Source organism: Ooceraea biroi, chromosome 4, assembly GCF_003672135.1.
Source record: "Ooceraea biroi isolate clonal line C1 chromosome 4, Obir_v5.4, whole genome shotgun sequence".
NCBI lineage: Eukaryota > Metazoa > Arthropoda > Insecta > Hymenoptera > Formicidae > Ooceraea > Ooceraea biroi.
Window position 1 is genome coordinate 16,754,512 of NC_039509.1, and position 22,023 is coordinate 16,776,534.

The 22,023-nt window shown below is 41.8% G+C and overlaps 1 protein-coding gene and 1 long non-coding RNA gene across 5 annotated transcripts; one reads left to right on the forward strand and one right to left on the reverse strand.

Annotated features, from left to right (window-relative positions):
• On the reverse strand, positions 1-21,757 carry LOC105283258 (myc box-dependent-interacting protein 1). Of its 4 annotated transcripts, XM_011345898.3 has the most exons (10): positions 21,512-21,756; positions 9,175-9,430; positions 7,824-7,959; positions 4,524-4,714; positions 4,157-4,429; positions 3,831-3,949; positions 3,642-3,685; positions 3,255-3,440; positions 2,527-2,669; positions 1-2,418 (listed from the first exon to the last, which is right to left on the reverse strand). In XM_011345898.3, the coding sequence occupies exons 4-10, from the start codon at positions 4,686-4,688 to the stop codon at positions 2,338-2,340; spliced, it is 1,011 nt and encodes a 336-aa protein (XP_011344200.1). In that variant the 5' UTR covers positions 4,689-4,714; positions 7,824-7,959; positions 9,175-9,430; positions 21,512-21,756; the 3' UTR covers positions 1-2,337. The 4 variants fall into 4 exon arrangements, with proteins under 4 accessions (XP_011344200.1, XP_011344182.1, XP_011344172.1 ...); XM_011345880.3 differs by lacking the exon at positions 9,175-9,430 and having other exon boundaries at positions 21,512-21,757; XM_011345870.3 differs by lacking the exons at positions 9,175-9,430; positions 21,512-21,756 and adding an exon at positions 9,104-9,136.
• LOC105283279 lies at positions 9,413-16,337 on the forward strand. Its single transcript, XR_894647.3, has 2 exons — positions 9,413-9,501; positions 9,620-16,337. It is a non-coding gene; the product is annotated as an uncharacterized LOC105283279 (long non-coding RNA).
• Positions 21,758-22,023: the final 266 nt, after the last annotated feature.

The following is a 22,023-nucleotide window of genomic DNA, read 5'->3' on the forward strand; positions in this document are numbered from 1 at the left end:
TTAGAAACCAGTAGTTATTTATTATATAATCATCCTTAACTGGAAAAAAGACAAATAAGCCATAGGTATCTCGTACACTTTGCACTAGTACTAGTAATAATATACGATGCCGACTCGACTTTGAAAACTAAAACAACAGCGGATAAAAATGATAAACGGTAATGATTTGATTGTTCCACTGCGAAATACTACTCTTTACAGCGACTCATTTGGCGAATATGTTTCATATAATTTAATGTTACGAATGTAAATATCTGTTTTCTATTTTTCCTCTTTTTATGTTGTGTCATATATCAATTTACGATATGTTTACGATAATTTACAATATGTAAACGGATATGCATGACATGAAGATATGTATATACGATACATATAAGATATGTTTCGACTTTCACGGATTTCGAATAATGGATGTTTGTTATCAAACACTGTCTAGATAATAAGACGATCCCTTTAATTATATATCTGTTGGTAAAGTTTAAATGCATTATATTTCTCATTTGGTAAACAACAACTTTATCAACTTTTACGATAAATTACGTAACAAATATTGCACGCATAATCAATATCGCAGATTTATCAGAATTAATGATCCGCTTGAGAAACATTCTCTTCAAATACAAACTCTCTTTACACGAATCACTTTTCTTTCTTTTTCTTGGGTATCGCGAGAATCTATCTATCTATGAATTTTGCTTATTACTATAGAGAAATTTTGAGAAATCAATGGATCTAGCCAACAATCTCTGAGACATTAAGTCACATTGGTGTCACAATGGAAACAAAACGTCTCTTTTACAAAAGGAACAATTCAGCTTACTTTCATGCTTTACAGATATTGGTATAAAATAAAATGAAATAAAAAGACACGCAAACTCAAGAAGCTGATGCTGATGTTCTCGTTCGCTCTCTCTTAATTCGGTAAGTATATATATATATGTATATATTATTACAACACTATTTATTACACAAGATGTGAATACAAGATTGTTTCGGCAGATCTAACGAGTATTGACCGAGACTACAAAAGTTTTCGGATTGAATCGTTGCGTATTATTCGTTCGTCATCTCGACGGCGACGGTATGAACAGATACGAGGGATGATAATTAAATGTAGCGATAACATTAGCGATAATATAATAATAACAAACTCTTGAACGTCGCAATCCAGCTTTCTACATACATGTACAATAAAGTTATGGATGCAAGTGAATAAAATCTGTAAGAATAATTCACACAAATCGATCTTACTTGAAGAAATTCGCTCGAAAAAAGGAGTGACAAGAGAAAAAGAGTGTTATCAATGATATAAATACGCGAACACTATATACTCGTTTCATTTATACATTATTACGTTTATTTTTCACATATCACGACACTCTGCGATATACTCTATCATTATGTCCTTGAGAAATTTTGGCACGCGAATCGTGGCGCGATCTTTTGACGGGGAGCTGTCACTAGATTCTCATAGAATACGCGAGTAACTAGCGCGGCATCTTACTTTATGACAAATGGTTGGACCTTGAACGTTTAGTGACTCTTCCCTGTTGAGGGGACAGCATTTTACACGGCGCGCGTAGCCGCGTACTGTAAAACTGTAAAACTGTAGGACACACGTTTCTTAGCGATAATATTCTCAGTGGCCACAAAGTTACCTCATAAAATACTTTTAAATCGTATATAGATATCTATGTACATATTCTCATAAAATAATATTAATTTAATATAGATTTTTCTCGTTTTACATTGTAATATTGCGTATTGAAGTGTATACCATTTGTAGCATAATACGTATTACGATGTATATATGTATATATGTATGTATGTATGTATGTATGTATGTATGTATGTATGTATGTATGTATGTATGTATGTACTACGTATGTACGTGTGTATATTTATCTGTATTATTTAATCACTCAGATGTCTCGTTTGATTATTTATTCATGATGTGTATCTTTGTAACGTTTGTGATATGAGAGGACTAATCCCATATTTTGCTTCTTTTTGAAAGAACAAGAGTGAATGTTGGCACAGACAGTGGCTGGGTTAAGGCACATGGGGTGATTGATCCTCTCCGCAGTGACCCTCCAGCATGATCCATCTTATCAAATCCCCCGCGTTCCCTCCCACTCCTCCTTGCTTCCCGTTGCCTGGCTTTATTCCCATTCGCTTTTACCTGTGTACGCTTTTACATACGTCGCACGTAATACTCTCTTTCTCGGATGTGACCGTGCGCAGCTTTCCTATCTCTCGTTTAAATTGCGCGACTACCTTAAAGTAAAATACGCTGTCTCTGATGAGCATTGGAGTGTAAATGGCGGGCGCAGCTCCTCACAGCGGTTTTGTGAAATTTGCCGGGAACATTCCTTTCTCGTTGGTACCTTCCTTAATGCCCATTAGCCAGCCTTCCTCCTGCAAACGCACGATAATATCGTGAGAAAATGAAGGGCCGTTAACGCAAGCGTGCAAACTCTATAGCGCGATAAATGTTGCCTCTCTGTTACTCGGTGAATCACACACCTGTTCCTCAGGATCGTCGTACTCTACAACGCGGATGATCTCGCCGACGTCAAACGACAGTTCATCCACATCCTCGCGGCTGTACTTGTAGGTGGCCTTCACCCTGTAGAGAACGCCGGGCGGCAGATTGTCCGTTGTCGCCCCTGCAGAGAAATTCGTAGCGTTTTCATATTCCGTCTCTAGAACGATCGACTGCGCCCCGTTAGTCATGGACCTGCCTGCGATTTCGTCCGCGCACGGAGACGTCTGCCAATCGCGCGCAAAGTTCCGTCTCATTCTCTCAACTGCGTAATCAACGTTTCAATTCAACAACTTTGCTTCAATTTTATTACGTAGGACTAATCTCGTTATCTCGTTATCTCGTTTCAATGTCTCGACAAGACCATGCACAAACGGGGCCAGGCAGCGCACTACTACTGTTACTATTAACGACAGTCGCTCTCAGCAGCTACGTATTTAAAAAATTTTTTAAAGAATAAAAAAAAACCAACAAGAAAAATCATTAATAATTGAAAGGTTATTCATTAATTTATTTCTGTTAAAAGTCGTCTTGTCCACTTGATAATGTGTGTATCTATGTGGGTATCATAACTATAAATTAATGGCATACATAATATGGCGAAAAAAGTAATCCGTACTTGACATCGTACGTGACATCGGGGATAATGTTAGCAAAAATCTACACATTGACATCAACATCGGAGAATTCGAGTACGCGAGCGACTTACCAACTGGGATATCGTACAACTCCTCGACCCGTTTGGAAGGCGCGACTACGCTTTCGGGCAATGCATCCTGGTTATTGAGAGAGTTATCATTGCTATTAGCGTTGCTGTTAGCGTTGCTGTTAGCGTTGCCGTTTATCTGGGTGGTCGGCGACGTGTCTCCGGCCGTGGGCGCGGTGTCATCCAATGCTGAAACACGCGAGAGAAAGCACACTCAAAACTGAACGCCCAACCACGATGCACGGGACAACTTGTCGAAAGCCACTCGGGAACATTCGAAATTCTGTTACCGTTTCACGTGCTGTGTAGCGAGAACGTCACGAGACATGCATACATTAGTGCACGCGTATACAAACGTGATGTAAAGAAGATACAAGGCAAGATAATTACCTCTTGAGATATTATTCTGCGCCGGTTGCATGTTGATTATAAGGCTGAAATAAATCAAAACTATCAGTATTACGTAACCATCTCTCGACACGCACAGTCGTGCCTTTCTTTTATATTACTACAATATTATAATCTCTCGTCGCGTAAATTCACTTACAATTTCATACTTACTGATTGATTTATACTTACGACGAGTTTGCATTCGGCGACTTTGGCGATTGCGGTTCCGTCGTTTTCTTCAGAGTGTACGAGCCTCGCTGACTTTCATTGGCCAATTTGTCGACGATCGCTTCCAATTCGGAATATACCTGTATAGATTATGTATTTTATTCTTGTTTCTTCAACATTAAACGAATCTAGAGATGTCGCCGATCATTTCTTTTTTTATTGCTTTATTTATATTTTATATTATTTATTATTGTATTATATATAAAATTATTATTATATATATGAAAACTTCCTGTCACGAAGACGCATCTTTTTGCATACAGTACGTAAGATATTTCGAAAGATACCTTGGCACTTTCAGTGTGAAACACTTGTTCGGCGGCGAAGAGGGTCTGTAGATTAGTGACAAGAAAGAGAACGCGGGAGTCGTGTAGTGCTGGCAATTCGTCGTGCAACTCCGAATTTAGCTGTTCGTATGTACGTTTCGCCTCCTCCAGCAGCTCCTTCCCCCGGGACACTTTGAGTTCGTCCCTCTTCTTTGGATTGCATTGCAGTGATTGAAAGTTGTGTCTCTGGCTGTCGTAATCTACCAGTTTACGTCCACGTTTGTCAATCTTTTTCTGAAAACCGACGAAAGAGACGATGGCATCCTAAATATCCTTGGAAAAAAATTACATCTAAAATGGCCACGAGAAAAGACTGCGTGAGACTTACCCTCATCTCCGGGAATTGGCTTTGATACGTGTTGAGCGGTACAAGAACCTGATCCGCGAGCTTGTGAGTGAAATCTTGCCACAGCATGTCAAGATTTTGTGCCTGTACGTACAACAAATCGTGTCCGGTCCACTGACTCTCGTATATTTCGTTCAACGAGTCCATAAGCGTCTTTGAGGCAGCTTGCACCGCTGCAAAACAAAGCACAAAGTTTCTTTCTGTTGTCGTTTGACCAATCTCGGTATACGGTGACAAAAATTCGTTTTTTTTTTCCGTCAGAATGGAGAATCATCAAGAGCCGAAAGAATTTACGCGGATTAAGTTAACGGAAAGAAAATTTCTTTTCTCGGTGCCGTTTATCGGTAGAGACGCAACCGTTTTACACGACACGGAGAAACTTTTTCACAGCAATTTTCCATCGGGCGACACATGTCTATTTACTTGAGGAGTATGCACAACGCGGGTGACTAGCATCTTGACCGACATTTAAACCTCTCCTAGTGCATTCACCCGCGACGATAAGGCGACCGCATAGAAATTCCTTGCTTCGGTTCGCAAAGTCGTTGCGCAAAAGTATCATTCGCAACTAACAATTTTCAGTCTGGGTTACACGAGGTTGCAAGGTAAGAACGACAAATCTCTGTGTGATAAATTTACGTTTGTAATAAGATAAGATGGAACAAATGTTCCCGCACAGGGAAGAATATCATATTTCAATGAATGGAATCCCTGGAATAATAAATCCTCGATGAAAACAAAATGTACGTGATTGATCAGCGATTGACGTGCAGCCGTGTGAATTAATTTTAATTAACGTCATACGGCGTGCGCAGTTGAAGACGTCGTTTGCAACAGCTAATGCGGATGATTCGCGTTGGCGCACCAACAGCGTCCTCGTTAACGCAATTTTCAGTATCATCATCGGTTTTTAATATAATCCCGCGACGGAGGTAACGACGAAAATCGCGACGAAGAATCGTTGACGAGTTTTGTGATACGCTGGACCTACTTCGTCGTAATTTTCCCCCATCGTCTCTACATTCGGCTTCCGTACCTTTCCGTATCTTTTATGCGAGAACAGTGTCATGTACCGTCTGTCGAGCGATAAGAGGAAAGAGCTGGTAACGCGGGTCCTGCGAAATTAGCACTTCCTCCAAGAAAGTCTATACGCGCGACGTTTGCTTAACGGGAAATTTCATGTCTACTTATTGTGACTTTGTTCATACAATACATTCTTTATTTTTATCGATTAACAATTTGATATCGTGAACGAAGGAATACGTAAAGAAATAAAATGCAACAAAATAAAAAATGTACAAGCAACCATGCTCCAGCAGTTCAGCCAAGCGTAGAAACGTTGTTTATGACTAACGCAGCCCGAGTGTGAGAAGGATTAAAGATCGAATGACGTTTCGCTATTGATTTCGCGCGTGTTTGCCAGTCTCGTGTCGCGAGACTCACTCTTCAAAGAAAGAAAGAGAGAGAGAGAGAATGATAAATTGTCGGATTCCTTGCGTTAAAGTAGAAAATTCTGATGCATTGGAAAGCTCTTGGAAACCTCGCATGGACGTGAATAACTGCAGAATATCGTTACATGTGAGCGTTAACAATAAGTGATGCAACAACTGATAATAGGTACCTATCTATATTACGAATCACGATACCGCGAGAATAATGATCTTGTTATTATTCACAGGAGAATATCGAGGAATCGGCTCTATCAATTACAGAGCTGCGGCGACGATTACGTACTCGTGTCTCGCGTCCTGCTATCTTATCCGAAATATTAAACAATCACGGCAAGGTCGTTTCATTTGATATTTCGGAAAGAAGAAGCCGAGAAATCGTGAAGAATTACAGAGAATAACTTGTTGCTGGTCGGCTCTCTCAAAGGTCGTCTCGTACGATGTCGTCGTGCCTACGATGTTACCTACAATGTGCATCATCGAATGTAACGCGCGATTAAAATATTACGTCGGTTCCTCCCGAGGGTAATTGACGCCGATGAGCCTGCACAGAACCGTCGGTCGTTATTCAATGTCTGCGAATTATTCATCTGTCCGTTATTCATTCCACCAATGATGCGCGATGGGAGAGTAGCCGAGCGGACGATAGAGGCAGCAGTGAAAATGATTTTCCTGACTAATGACGATGACAATCTTGATTAACGGAGATTACCTTTGCTCTTTTTCAGGATATTCGACGTTTATTATTGAAAAATATACGTATTACGTAATAGAATAACGCGCATAGTTGTGTAATTTCGTCGAGGATTCAAAATGATTTTTCCCTTTTCTCATCTTTTTATGCGGGATGCAAAACTTTTGCTATGAGATCGCGCGATGTGTAATATGTAATCAAGTGTGATTCTTACGTGAGAATGAAAGGAGATGCGAGACATATTTTATGTAAGTCAGTCTCGAGCTAAGCATGTACGATAGATGCATTTTTATGTCGCTCTTACGCGGAGATAATTTGCAAAAAAGGAGAGAGCAAAGTACGGGATTCGAGTAATGCAGCCTCCACGTGAGCTTAGCAACCAGGTCACGGCAACGGCAAGGTTGTACGAACAATTTTTTTTCCAAGTGCATATCGCGTTTTGCACGGGTCTGTTAATTCGAGCACGCCAGCATTATAAATATGTTACGTAGTTGCAAAAATCTTTTATATTACATATTATTCACATGCACATATTATGCATGTACGACAAAAAGAGATCAAAGAAGGGATTGCATCTTTTGAAAATGTTCATACATGCAATAAATACGTTTATACGAGTCTCATTTTTAAGAAACTCGATATGTTAATTTACGTCAATAAGTAAAATATAGATGCAAGTGTCTCGAATATTCAGTGAATATTCACTTGAATGTATCGAATGTATAGGATTATATGCTAGATATACTGACCGTCTCTCATTTGAATTAATGTATAATCTGCGATTTCAAGTCACGTATCTTGCAGTTTTGCAGTATTCCTAATTCACTATGTGAAATAAACACTATGTGAAAATGTGTTGCTCCAGATCAGTACTTATAGAAAGTTTTCAAATATATTCTGTACGTTCATAAGTTGAAAAGTTAATTAAATGCCTCATCACTCGCGGAATGCGCTTAACTCTATTGATAACTCTTACCGTAAAGCATTAAAATACATGTAGGATTTAAACGTTGGAGTTATGTTTTTCTTTGTATCGCGTGTGTAGAGATGCATATTAAACATTAATGTGTCTAATAGATAGCATTTTGTTACTTAAAGGAAAAATAACTTGAAACTAGTTTCGCTTCGCGATAGACTTACCTCGAACACACCTGATGTAATTGTTAAACTCCTTTTGCAGTCTGTTGGCGGAATTTTGTTGTCTCGTAAAATTCTGCAGGTGCTCGTCGAATATATCGTCCGCAGTTCGGTCGACTTTGCCTAGATTCTGAAGAAACTGTAACAGAGACAAAGAAAAACAACGCCTTTACTTCTCGAAGCTGTTTTCAAGCATCTTTCAAGACCGCTTTACACTAAATAAATAAGTATAAAGTATAACATGTAATTTGCGTGCGCGGAGTAATAATGTAAGTATTACAATTTTATAATAATTAATTAAAATTGAAAAGTTTCCAATATATTTATCTGTGAAACTTGGCGTAGGTATCGTTTTACGAATATCAAGTTTGCGTAGGTGTAAAATACCTCCATATAAGATATTCGACTTTCGTTTCTTCCCACTTTCCCCCATTTAATCGAAAGTTTGATTCAGGAACGAATTTCGTGGTTTTCCAACGTACACGCATTGTTCTTTTACATTTTATAATAGATGTAAAAACCGACGTTTTACGTACATTCCCGAACTTTAATACAATTTCTCAATAATATCTCGTTAAAAATGAAAAATTATTACAGTTTTCGACATAAAGAGTCTTTATGCTCATTCATTATCAAACATCATGTATGTTCCCCGTGCTAGAATACCAGATAGCGATGCGGGTAAACGTATAGGTGTCGCAAATTGAGGCCTTTGAACCACGCTCGTCTCAAGAAACGGTAAACACGGCCTGCATTATCGTCATATCGTATAGAAAATGTGAGATAATCGCGTATGGTCTTACCACACCTGTTGCTCAAACTTTAATTAGTATTGTGCCTCATGGGCATTATATTATATACTATACAATAATAATACACAGGGTTCTCTCAAAGAATTCTCTCTCTTCTCAAAGAAAAGAAATATATGCAAACATTGCATAGTTGATCACCCAAGTAAAATTTAAAAAAGTCTTGATATATAAATTTATTTTAAAAATATATTTATAATAGTAAACACGAAGTAAATCATTTTCATTCGCGTTACTTTCCCGGCATTTTTAATAAGAAAAATTAACAAAGAAGTTTATTGAAGCCTCACTATTACTTCCGTTACCATTATCAACGTCTTATAAGTTAGCGGAACAAAATCGGAGCAGAATCAATTTTAATTTATATTTTGTATTTATTGCTCATTTGTTGCTAAAAAGTTGCCAAAGAAAAAAATTATAACATTGTCAATTGAAAATTGTTCGCTTGTCTGAAAATAAAAGCACCTCATGTACCTGGAACGAATCAATCATGAGATGCACGTTACGAAAATCTGCAAATCCCCACAAATTTACGAATGTCTTACTTTGCAGATCGCAAAGTATCATCCATCTCGGCAAAGAGAGCTTGATCCAGCGGTTGAGAGTTAGTGGAACGCCGCGCCGAGAGGAATGTTGGCGGCGCTCATTTCTCTTGGGTTGGGTCAGAAATCAAAGACTGGAACGTCCGCGATGGAAATTGCGAGTCGCCCATTGCGTAATCCATCTCTATCGCTGCGGCCGACTACTTTGCGGACGATCCGTCAGCAAAGACGAGAGGTACGCTGACCTTCTTTCTCGCGTCTCGGGAAAAGAAGAGCCAAGAACAAGATTATGCGTATTAGAGACGTGAGACGTCGCGTCGAAATGCGACGGTAATTATGACATTTCTACTTTAATTACTCGGCAAAGAGAATAACTAAACGCACGTGTCGTTTGCCATTCCGCAAATTCCATTATCAAAGGCATAAACGTTTAAATTAATTCTTTCAGCCGTTTCTATGGCATCGTCATTAAGGATGATTAATCAATTGGACCATATACTCGTATATTATTGGTCAGCCTATATCTGTATCGTGAAATACGCGTCGTTTCTAAAGAAATCTTATTTGCGGAAGCACAAGGTGCAGAACTCGACGTGGCATATTGTATTGTATTTCGTCCGTCGTTCCATCGCGCCTCGCTACAAGAAGGTTTAACATTACAAAGAGGATTCACAGAAGATACATTTTATACCGAACGTCTCATTCAAGAGATAAACGACACATGAGACTCGGACGACGCAGAAACAAAATCAAACGTGAGATTAAAGTGTCCATTATTTTCGTTATTTAATACGATCATTCGTGAATTACTGATGGCACAAAGACACACTTTAATCATGAGATAAACTCATGGACGAGCCCATATTAGTGGAGTAACAAAAATAACGTTATCTGACGTGAGTCACACGACAATGCCGACAAGAGTTTCGTCCCGTAAGCTGCACTTGCAAAACTCAGCGAATATATGCAGATATATCATATTAGCTGTACGGTATATCGGCTGTACCGTTACGCTTCGCAATGTTCCAATCTCTGTGAGATATTTGTTTTGCAGAAAATGACGGTAAACGCGTTTATCGTCGCAGAGACGAGCGTATTTTTTGCGACGTGTAATCGATTTTTCTAGCGACAATTGTAATTGAAATTTAGCAACAAGGTAACGTATGCAACGACCTTGATTGACAGATACTGATAGATATTGAGCGTTGTGTCACCGACATGCGACCTAATGCACGACTGCTACCGCTTTTGTCTGTTTGATGCGAGACACGATTTTTGTCACGATTTCACGTGCCCTCGTACCGTTATCTGTCGGTCGGCGTAGTTTCCATCCGATACTTTTGTAGCAGAACCTGTGTAGCGCGAACCAACAAGCGAACTTGTTTACGCATACAGCCTGCCGCGTATTACAATCATACATGTATAATAAATATCAAAGGAATATCAATTCTCTCAATCCATTTAATTCGTCAATGATTCAAAGAATCATGTTCTTTTTTAACGCTACGCTAATTAAATATAAATCTGTATTCAAACATATCAATATTACATTATTATACAAATCTCTAACACTGGATCTCCAAATGCGAACGGACCCGGACATGTCGCTTCCGAAATAGACGGTCCTCTCTCGGGTTTATTAATAGTCGAGCAGATGATGCGAATGTGCCGTTGCATTGCTATTATTCTGCCACTACTATGGCCCCATTTCGTCACTTGCTAGTTCACATTGTACTCTGAGAGAAGCATTGTTGTGGAGATAACGTGGATAATGTAGAAAAAATTATATTTATTTCGTTATCCGCGTAAGTGAAAAGTTTCTTCCGAAATGATTAGATTTCAACTGAAATCTCGTGAAAATAACGTGGATTAATAATTCAGGTAAAGCGACTTTGAATGTAAAGTCCAACTCCTCCACTCTTCGAACGTGAACCAATCTCATTAACATTGAACGTCATGGAATTTCTACGTTGAACGGTACGCTGAACCTCGGTGGTAGTCTCGCGTGAACGTGAAATCTGTGTCGAAGACGCGTCGAGGAGACGCGACAGCGTGCGATAATGACCCGTTAACGAAAATGACGAAACTTTTCCACGGTGGGGCATCACGGTGGGATGTCGCGAACGAACCAACGGAACAGCATCTTTTTCTCTGGTCGGTGGCCATGTCGAGCGCGGAACCAGTCGCGGAGACCACCAGGAAGGAACGAGAAGAGTCGGAATGTTGGCGCGGGGTTCGGACATCAACCTCTCTCGGGCAGTCGGCCCGTCGTTCGCCGTTCGCCACGAGCGGCCAATCCGGCGCCCATCGGCAAACGGTAATTCGTGCCCGTATGTACGCACACACGACCCACGCATCTTGTGGATGAACTTCTTTTCTCGCTCTCTGGTAAAGTACTTGAATCAAATCAACAACAGCACAGAGAGATACTTTCTTGAGAGCACCTGTGTGCTTTTTAAGTATACTTGGACGTTGAAAATACTTGTAAAATATATATATATATATATATATATATACTGGCGCAACCGCCAAGCATCCTGCGTTCCCTATCCGGAATTATATCCGGCCTACGGACAATGATCGGGTGGCGTTACAGTTTGTTGCATCGTCGTAAAAGCCGCTGTTCACGTTACGCCTTAATGGTATCACTACCATGCTGTTCGCTAATTATATTTAGCCAAGCGCGCGCGGGGGGGCGTGCGAGCCCGATATTGTGGGTCATACGCGGCAGTTTTACGACCACTCTGTACACCGTTAGAAAAAAGAAAACGGTGCGAAGGAATACAACGTTTATGCGGGGCGGTTGTCGGCCGATTGCCGGCCGGTTGCGTCGCTCGACATGCGTCCAATATAATATCGTGATACGTGCATCATTTATTGTATCGTGATTACGTGATTAAGAGAAACGGAGATAATGTATGGCAGTTAATGGAAATGGAAAAGTAATTTTCTTTAGCAAAAACTTGTGAATTTTTAACATCAGATATCTTAATAATTAATCTTCAAATAAAAGTTGTGTAAAATGTGCTATTATACGATAGCGGAAAGCGATCTGATCACATACTTCGATCATGCGAGTCTTACAACCGTTATCGTACGTAACGTGCATGTTTTTTCTTTTTTCTTTGTTGCTGATCGGAGCCGAGAGTATGCCGTTGCAAGATCGATAAAGAGCGAAATAAACGGAGAGAAAAAAAAGGACGGAAACGAGAGAAGGAAAGAGCGAGAAGTGAACGGCATCTGAACTCTGGTATCCAGATCACGACTCGTACGGCAATTTTACGTTTCACGAGAACCGAACTATCGGTCGAAACGGATGAAATCTCGCCAAATCGATTTCGCGTGAAAGAGAGATACACGCAGAATTATGTGTTAATTTGCAAACGCATAGCGATAAATGATAAAATCAAAGTTGCAGTTGCATAGATACACGAGACACGGTTGACGATAGCATGACTATATCTATTTAGTAAAGATGAAAGAAAAGTTTGTACGACTCTGTGCAAGTACCCCCGATTTATATCGTATCAATGTTGTCTTTCAATGTTTCTTAACGTCAATTTAGTGGATTTTCGTTGCAATTCGTTATAACGGTATTTCTGGCAAGACACTTTGCGAGCTCTCGGGCTGCTCTAAATTTACTCGATGCAGCAACTGTGTTGTACGCGCCGAGACCGCGGTTGCCATTGCAACGTTGTTGGCGGTGCACCAGACGCCTATGGAAGCTTCAACAAATCCGTCAAGCAAGTTGTGGAGAAACATGAGCTTCCAATTTATCAGACGCGACGCTATCGTAGAAAAACACTGCCACACAAATACATTACGATAAAAGTCTCGACAAACGAGAAATAATCTCACCTCACGATGGGATATCGTGTTCTCCATTAATGAATACTGCGTGCTTTCCTTGAGATGTTTTCAACGCATCTTTCGAGCATTTATGCTCTACATTATCCAATGCGTGAGATTGATTTCATAATGTTAATAATGTAATCATGAATAACCTGATAATGATAAATTACTTGCTTTTAATATCTACGAGTGTACGAGATGAGAGTACGGAGATACATGTGCACCTCGTTACCGTCCTTGCGAGGGAGGAGCTGCATTCATACGGTCCCTCCTTTCTTTCTCGTCCGGTTCAGGCATCTCGGCAATCGGTTGCAGGCTGGTCGAGCTAACGGAATCACTCGGAGCCAGAGTCGGATGAAGAGAGAGTAAGCAGAGAGAAAGACATACCGAAACAGCTGATCGATTGCTTGGCCTCTTAAGAAGCGGAGGGATGCTTAAATTTAATATGACATCGGGATACTGTCGTTTAGTTCCTATCTGACATCACGAATGCCACGATCAATCACTTGAAGAGATTGCTGTTCGCAAAAATATTGGAATGAATAGCCATTCTATCTGGGCTTAAACGCGCGCATCGGAGATTTCACAGCTCACTGCCTTTTACATATAATTATGGCGAGTGAGTCCTCGGAACGCGACTTGGACAATGAGAATGGGTGGCGTGCGCTCGTTGACGCAGCGGCGAAGTTGCGAGGTGCACTGGCACGCGCAATGCACATTACGACATTGCACAGGGTAGGTCAAATGACCTTACCTGTTATGTTCACATGTTAGGTGCACATGAGGAGATTCACACTTGTCCCATTGATATCAAGCTGCTCCATCTTGCTGATGATCCTGGCACTAAGTAAATTTCCTTGAACACGAGTAAATGGAACGGAGATGAAAAGCGTAGCTGATTATCCGTTAACATTAATTTAGTAATTCGAAAAATCTGATTTCAAGCCTCCCCTGACAACCGAGATTGACAAATTCGAGAGAGTGCAGGACTTTTCCTTTTCGGTATACACTCATGTGTGTTTGTAACACCGACTATACCATCGACGATGCCACCAACGCATCGTATGCTAATTGGGCAGGTATTAGATGAGCGCCATATTAGGTACGATGAAGTCGCGAGATGATGCTTACGAAATCACCGTGCGGACGACTGGTACTTATATGGTCTCCGAATTGTGGCACAAGTATTTACGGACTCTTTATAGTAGCCTCGCGTGTACGCTAAGCAGCTTGCGACTTACAAGTTGCATTATGGTAATTTGCGATTACGCGCGCGTTAATAGCCGTGTGCTTATAACGCGTACGTAACGTAATAATTAACCATTTTACAATCACAGACTGCCCTACTTAACAATCACTAATTATCAACAAAGATAAATAGATGCGCTATAAACATCGCGCTAAATCAAGAGCTTGAAACCAAACGTTAACGACAGTCGCAGAAGTTAAATACAGCTTGTGTAAGTAATGTAACTTAATGTTGGAATTATTATCAATCGGTAAAACAAGATTGCTCCCAACGATTCGAGTTACCGCAAAGCTCGATTTGCACTAGTTAATTACGGATGATGGCGCTCCATCTGAAATCGCGTAAACAACTGAGGATTAGCGGATCGTGCCTGCTTAGGAAAATTAAATGATTCATGAGATACCTAAGATTAGTGCAAAGCCAGTTTCTAATAATGCGAATATATCCTACAACAACGTGCGAAGAATCGTGTAACAAATTTTGCCTGGTTAATAAAACGTTCATTCTCAAGTTTCTGAACAGCTTTTATTTAGCTATATTATTTCCAAGAGATCCACAGTCTCGCATTCGACACTTGCGCACCTGAATCGAGCGTGCTGACACGTGATAACAACTGTGTGTTAACATCAAGAGAGCTACGGATGCGCAGGCCAACTCAATTAGCACGTTTGATTACGTTGCTGCGAATAGCGGCAGTAATAAATTGAGTCACAATGAGATACGTAATAGGTATTCCTTCCATTCCGACCATACATAATCCGAAATAGCTGATGTACTCTCATTTCTTTCGTTTTAATTTACAAGATAATAAAAGACTTGCAATAACGTTTTGCAGAATGATTCAACGATAGTGATGGCACAACGCTTTGCACGTTTGCTTCCAAGGATAATACATTTCGTGCGAAATTTCACGCATCATTGTGCACGACTCGCGGTTCGAATTGGTTGATTCGCACCGACTCGCGCCGCATGCAAGCACTCGAGCCCTCCGCTGATTTGCTTAACGCGGCTTAACCGCGGTAAAAAGCGGCCTTGACAGCTCGTGCTGCATGCTGGGCGCATGAAGGGTTAAGCACGTCGAACTCCATTGTCGCGAGTACACGTTGATCAAACTGAATTGCCTTGACGATGCGGCGCAGAGCGTAATCGTGCGGCAACCGCGGCGAAGGTCGACGCAATTATGCGCTCTATCCGCGAAACGAATTATCCGGCATCTCTCTCAACTGATCCGGTTAACATATCGATAAACGTACCATAAGCTGTCCACCTTTTAAAGTCAATTGACACGGGTTCTCATGGTACGCATAAATCCTCTTATCCAAACCACCACCATCGATGAAATCGCAAATCGATCTCGAAGTACGCGGATTCTTATGTTTCAACGATACGTGAATTATTGAACTCCGTTACATAATATCGCCATGTTCTTGACTTTATGATATTTTACGGAATCTAAATTTCAAATTTGATACGTGAATCTCTATCAACAATCGATGGCGACATATCGTATATCTCCTCTGTGCTCTCAATTTTCTATTTTAAGTCGGACATTTTGTACCGCTCGCCGTCACAAGAAAGTATAAATAATTCTCTGACGTAACGCACGCAATTCCCCTGGGGATTTTCTACGACTTCTCGCTTACCACCAAGCTCTCTCCCAAGCGTAATATAGTTGGTATTATTACGCTACTTCGATTAAATTTGTCGATTCCACTCGGAGCTCTGCTGAGTACCTTTATCAATTACAATTGCATAATCTTGCCATCGAGAACTTTACTCTCAGTTGTCAAAAGACAACTTTTATTGTCCATCACTCAAATTCTCGTATGTTTACTCTACGTGAATGGAACGAGTCTGACTCAACATATGGTTCGCAGACGCGAGGTAAAACGCCACTTTGTTACTCGGTTAAGTATTACATCAGTATCAGACATCTAGCCTAGTTTGCATCTAGTCTAGTCTAGTTGACACATAAATCTAGACTCACGTGAAACATTCCTTTGACGGAAAGAAAGTTTTGAATTTAAATTTGATCGAGATCAGTCACATTCAAGCAGAAATGGACGTACGTTACATATAAAAAGAAGATGTATTTTGATTGATACCTGATACTTTGGGAAACACCAGCGTTAAATGTTCATGTTCAAAGTATACTCAGGTTTTCGCTCGTCGTGTTCACTTTTTTGGCGGCACTAACAATGCGTCTGGCGCGTTGTCTAATATTAGAACTGGACTGTAACCCACTATCGCGCGAGAACTGCGAGATTTGTATAAACTAGCAAGTTTATTTGTTTCCAATAATAATCAGATTAAACAAATTGAGTTTTGCGTATCCAATTTATCATCATTACACGAGTTAAAGTTACTTTTCCTACGGGTATACTGGATGCATTTATATTGGATTTATATATTGATTTGCTTCTACGACACGAGTACCATATTGGGCTAATTGTAAGTATGGATCGGTTCAACTCTCCGCAGACGGATTGGAAGCCTCTTCCTTATTTGTCTTTGATAATCCATTTGCGGCGCAAACGAGCGTAACTTGCACGCGCATGAGGCGTGCTATTGGACAATTTTACATATTTTAAGCAAAGTGGAATCCTATTGTCGAAACGATTAAAGATCCTCAAGAGAGAACGTCCCCCGTATTTGTGCGCATCAAACAGCTCGACTCAATTTCGCGACGCCCGAAATCTATTTTCGCGTAACGTAGCTGGAATTCGCGTTACTAGGTCGCACAGATCAGTCTGCGTAGATCTAGATCTCCACCATGCCACCGTTAATGCGTCAGCAGGTGATCTCGGCCTGGATTCGCAACCCAATTGGTCGGAAACCGAGTGATGGGCGATTCCGTTCCATTTCCGTTTCGAGCGCAGCCAACGAACGAAACAGGTCGCCGATCTTTCTCCACGGCACATGGCACGGTGACTACGATCGTGTCTTCGTCACTTCCTGCCGTGCCTGCATTCCGTATGCAACGACCGGTGTTGCACCAACGACAACGATGGTCGCAAGAGAAAAGGCTCCCGTTAGCGCGTGTATGCCAAGATACCGATGTATACCGGACACTGAATCCTGTTCCTCGCTCCGGTAGGCGTGATCCGGAATCGGTTTTTCCTTTTGGTACACGAGGAGATAGACGAGATATCTACCGTACGTTCCGCCGGAGTTTTCGTGCCACTGTGTCAGCGATTGAGCAAAAATGCTGCCTATTAATGCACGCCACATATTTGAGATGCTTTCTGATCTTAAAACTGTTTCAATTCCAAATTGTCGTAAATGTCATTTTAATAAAGCGAGACCATTTTTCTTGTTGCAACAATTCTTATTAATGGTCTTAGCCTTGCGCACACCTTGAAATTCTTCGACGAAATAAACCTCGTTTCGAGCAACGTACGAGAATTTCCAGCATCTCTCTGTGATACGAGTGGATCTCCGTAAACCCACGAGAAAAGATTCGGAGACCGGAATATTGAACCGGTACCGAAGAATCCTGTTCCACAAGTGGCTGTAACAGATCTTTGCCCAACACCGACGCGTCAGGGTCAGGTCTCACGAGTTTTTCGAGATCAACACTCGGAAAGATTCGCGCTTGTACTTGTCATCGCAAGCTATAATATAATACATACAAGTGGAATACCAAGAAATTAAATGGATAATCCTAACTTGATCCAATCGTTGACGGTGGTAACATTTGTTTACCAAAGTTTGGCAAAGTGTCTTAGGAAATGGCGGAGAATCAACAGGATGTGCCACGCGGCTGCATTGAAGAAGTCGCGGGAATCACTGCGGTTATTAATACGCCCGTAAGCAACGACGTCATTCGGAACATCGTGGAACGCCCGCGCGCGATATTTCCACATGTCACGTATATCGTGCAAATTGTCCTTATCGGTGGTAGGCGATGTCACGAGGAAACGTTGCCATCGTAAGACAAGAACGAAACAAGGAGAATAAATACAATAGAAGGAAGGAATGAACGCAATCTCGTAAAAGCATCTCGTAACGAAGAGACAGAAAATAGAGTAGAACTAGATGGCACGCGTGCTAGAGGTGACACGTACGAAAAGTTTGCTGGCACGTCAACGTTTACACGTGATATCATTTTATATGCTTATTCAAAATTATTTTTAATAAAAAGGTTCGCCACCACTGGAGTAGAACGACAGCCGTATTTATAACGTATTATTAACCGTATTATAACGAGTCTACTGAGAAAGGGAGTTTAATAAGAAAAATATTAAAATATAAATATTAAAAATATTTAGTATGGAAAGAGGAATTTGCCGCCTGGCTTGCTACATGTCGAGGGGAAATGTTTCGTTTAAGAGACGTTCTCAACTTTCCTTCCTGTCTTGTCTTTTTGGACAATCTGCAAAATTTTTAGTGCGACTCTTCATTGACAAGTTACGAGACAAGTGTCGTTGGAGAAACCAAAGGAATATTTGGCACACGGTGGACATCGCTAATTTTAGTAGAAAGCAAAAGCTTGCATACGTCGGCGCGCACGTCAAACTGACGATTGTTGGCGCTTTTTCGTTAATTTGACACATTGCATATTTTTCTAATCGTAAGAGTCGCGCGTTCACTCTCGACGCAAAGATGCCGATCGCGCGCGTCGGTCGGTTTCGCATAGAAGAAACATTCGCGCAGTGTTACTTGCAGCAACTACAGTGTGCACCGCGGGACGCCTTTCTATTTGAGAAGAAAGGTCATTTGGATGCCCGTCTCACTTGTCAGCTGCGCCTTTCTTCCGATGCACTTGGCGCGCTCGAGCTCGTGCTTGGACCATCTCCAAACTGTTCACCAAAATGACGAAAAATTACGCGGCGCGCCAATTAATGCCGGCACCGACAAAAAACGAACGCTTAAAAGTTTGACTCGCTTCGGTTTTTTGTGGTGCGAGGTAGCGCGAGTCCCATGCACCCATGCGCGTCGCTGCGTGTACTATGTATGTATATATATATATAAATATACGTGATACGAGTGTACTCGTATTCAACGAGACTTGCGTAACGTAAAGAATGCGTTACGCCGCGCCGCAACGCTGTGCATGGCAACGCGAGGCGGACTCGCTCGGTGCGGCAAAACTCGCCGGAATTTTGGCGTACAAGGTCAGGAATCTCGACAAGACGAGACGGACGTTTCTCGATTAACGTACGAGCTCTCCATTTAGATAACTAATTTATATATTTATATAAGTGACAACATATAAGCGATAGTCCCTTTCCGTTATCCTACAATTTGCTGTTGATTAAAAGTTACAGAATGCGTCTTGTGTAATCTTTCCTCGAATAATGCCGAACTGATCTGTACTTTGATATGAATAAATACTCCGTGATAAATAAATTGCGATTACAATGAAAAGATGCACGCGCAGATAAAGCGCGAAACGTTGCGGAATTGCAAAACGGTGTCTCTGAAAGTTGCGAGCTCGTAGATATATTTGCCGATGGTCGCAAAGCGAGTCCGGGGACGAGTCTCGACGACGAGAATAGTAGCCGTCTCCCGGTTGCGAGGTGGGACACACTTAGAAATCTAGCGTCTAGGCAGAAGGCTAGGAGACTTCCATGCCGTGGCAGAAAAAGAAATAATGTGTCGGTGACCTTATAATAGCGCACCTACGTTCAAGTTTTCATTAGAGATAAGATTCGAAAACTCGTATCATATCAAACTTGTGCCCGATTATCGATAGTATCGTACGTACGAGTCTGGTGATGGCAATTACCAGTCAGGGCCTCTTAACGATCGTGGCGATATCGCATAAACTTTCTTCGCCTCGAGTCAGCTGAACCTTTTGCACGCGAATACAGGTGTGTTGTCGGTACGCGCGATATCGAGAATCTATGATATTACCTCTTCCTACTTTGCAAGCGAGTAACAGTTGCGCGGAAAAAGTGCCGCGCTCAATCCTTTCGCTCCTTCTGGCAGTGTAACTTGTAAGTTTCAACTTTATTCCATGTATTTCTATTCATTCCGGGGAAAGTGTGAAACGTTCACGATTTTGATGACACGCGTAAAAAAAAATCGCAAGTATCATTATCCTTCCGCGAAGGATCTCGACTGACGATGCACACGCGAATTGCGTGACTGGAGGAATCGCTTACGCAACGCTTACGCGATGCAGTAACGAGTCCTCGCAGAGGCGCAAACACGCACGTTCTGGCATGCCGGCGAACCGCGCAAGTGCTTCGCCATCCATAATACATTTGTGGAAGCCTCTAGTCCCGTCGCGAATTTCCAATAGTTAGGTCCGTATAGCTTGTTCCTTACAGGTCACGATCATTCTTAACGTTCTTACTCATTATCATCCCGGAATTAAGGAAAAACAATTGACACGGTGATCCGTTGTAAAAGAAAATTCTCCGGTAAATATTGGAAGAGCAACGTCTTTTGGTTGACATTCACAAAAGATAAAATCAACGGCAGGTTTAATCTAACAGAAAAATCGTGGATCGCGCAATCTCGCGTACGCGTTTCGCGATGAGATACGTAGTAGGTACGCCTAGACACGCGATCGCGTCGCCGATGAGCAAAGTAATGACGTGCAATCAGACTCGTGCACGCGCAGTTTCCTACGTTGAAGAAGAGAGCCCCGATGCTTGTGCATACAAGTTGCATAATTGTCATTTCGAACGATACTGCGACGGAACCGTCGCGGAACGTGCTTCTACCGATTACGTAAGCGAGTGACTTGACGCGGACGACAGAGCCGCCCTTTAAAGATGAAAGAAAGCATAGTTTTGCTCCGTAGCTGTTTCTCTCTACTTTGCCTATCAAGTGACGTAGCATTGGAAGAAAAGAGATTCGCGTGATGCGTCAAGCGATGGGAAACGTTCCAAAACCGATCTGATGTTTGTCCTATCTTTATATTTTTCGTTGCAAATCATGTTGGTTGAATCATCGGTTAAGGTCACAGTCACGTTGCTTTCCAAGTGGACAACTGTGCGCGCCAGACACGGATAATTAAGATCGAAATTACATATCGGGTAGGATACGCGAGGATTAGCGGGATGGTTATCGCGCTTCGCCAACGCGAAACATTGACGCTGACATTGGTGAGCATCGCATTCGCAAGTTCGCAACGCGTCGTTCGACGACGTTGCTCCGGAGGTTACGCTCGACTCTCCCGTCGGTGTTAATATTCATGGAAATACTCAACTCGCGATGTCGCTCGTGAACGGCGGACGAAAGGACCACGGTGTTAGAAGAGAAAGAGAGAGGGGGAACACTTACCTTCTCTTTCGCTCTGCCCGCATGTTTTTGCACTGTTTTCGCGATTAACGCGCCCTTGCTCTCGGCCATGGTGTTTCTGACGTGTCGGTTGCCGAGTCTCGAGAAAAAGCAAAGCACTTAAAATCCTCTCAACTCGTCGACGGCGGGGAAGAGGGAGTAGGAGGCAACGACACACCGAATCGGGCAAAACACCTACCATGCACACGAAAGCGCGGAGAAGCACTGAGAGTGCAAGAGAGCGCGGACTCGTGTGGCCGTCACCTGTAACCGCACGCTCGGAGCGGAGATACGTCACACTCGTCCGACGACGATGGCAGCTCGCTCGGTCAAATCGACTCGCGCTCGCGTTTCGTGCAAACAACATATATATATAGATTGACAAAAAGATTCCGTCAATCGACGGTTTCTTTTATTTCGATGATACGACGAAGAAATATTTTTGCTATTTGAAACGACAATAAAAGAAAAAGAAAAATATTGAAGAGTAAGGTTTAATCGGCAGTGCACGTATC

What these genes read in the sequence shown, in the direction of transcription:
- LOC105283258 (XM_011345880.3), bottom strand. Translation starts at nt 21,580, where the DNA reads ATGGCCGAGAGCAAGGGCGCGTTAATCGCGAAAACAGTGCAAAAACAT. An exon ending in TTACATCAGGTGTGTTCGAG is followed by an intron (nt 4,715 to 7,823) that starts GTAAGTCTATCG and finishes TTTGTTTTGCAG; the next exon opens with CGGTGCAAGCTGCCTCAAAG. An exon ending in TTCACACTGAAAGTGCCAAG is followed by an intron (nt 3,950 to 4,156) that starts GTATCTTTCGAA and finishes TAATCTATACAG; the next exon opens with GTATATTCCGAATTGGAAGC.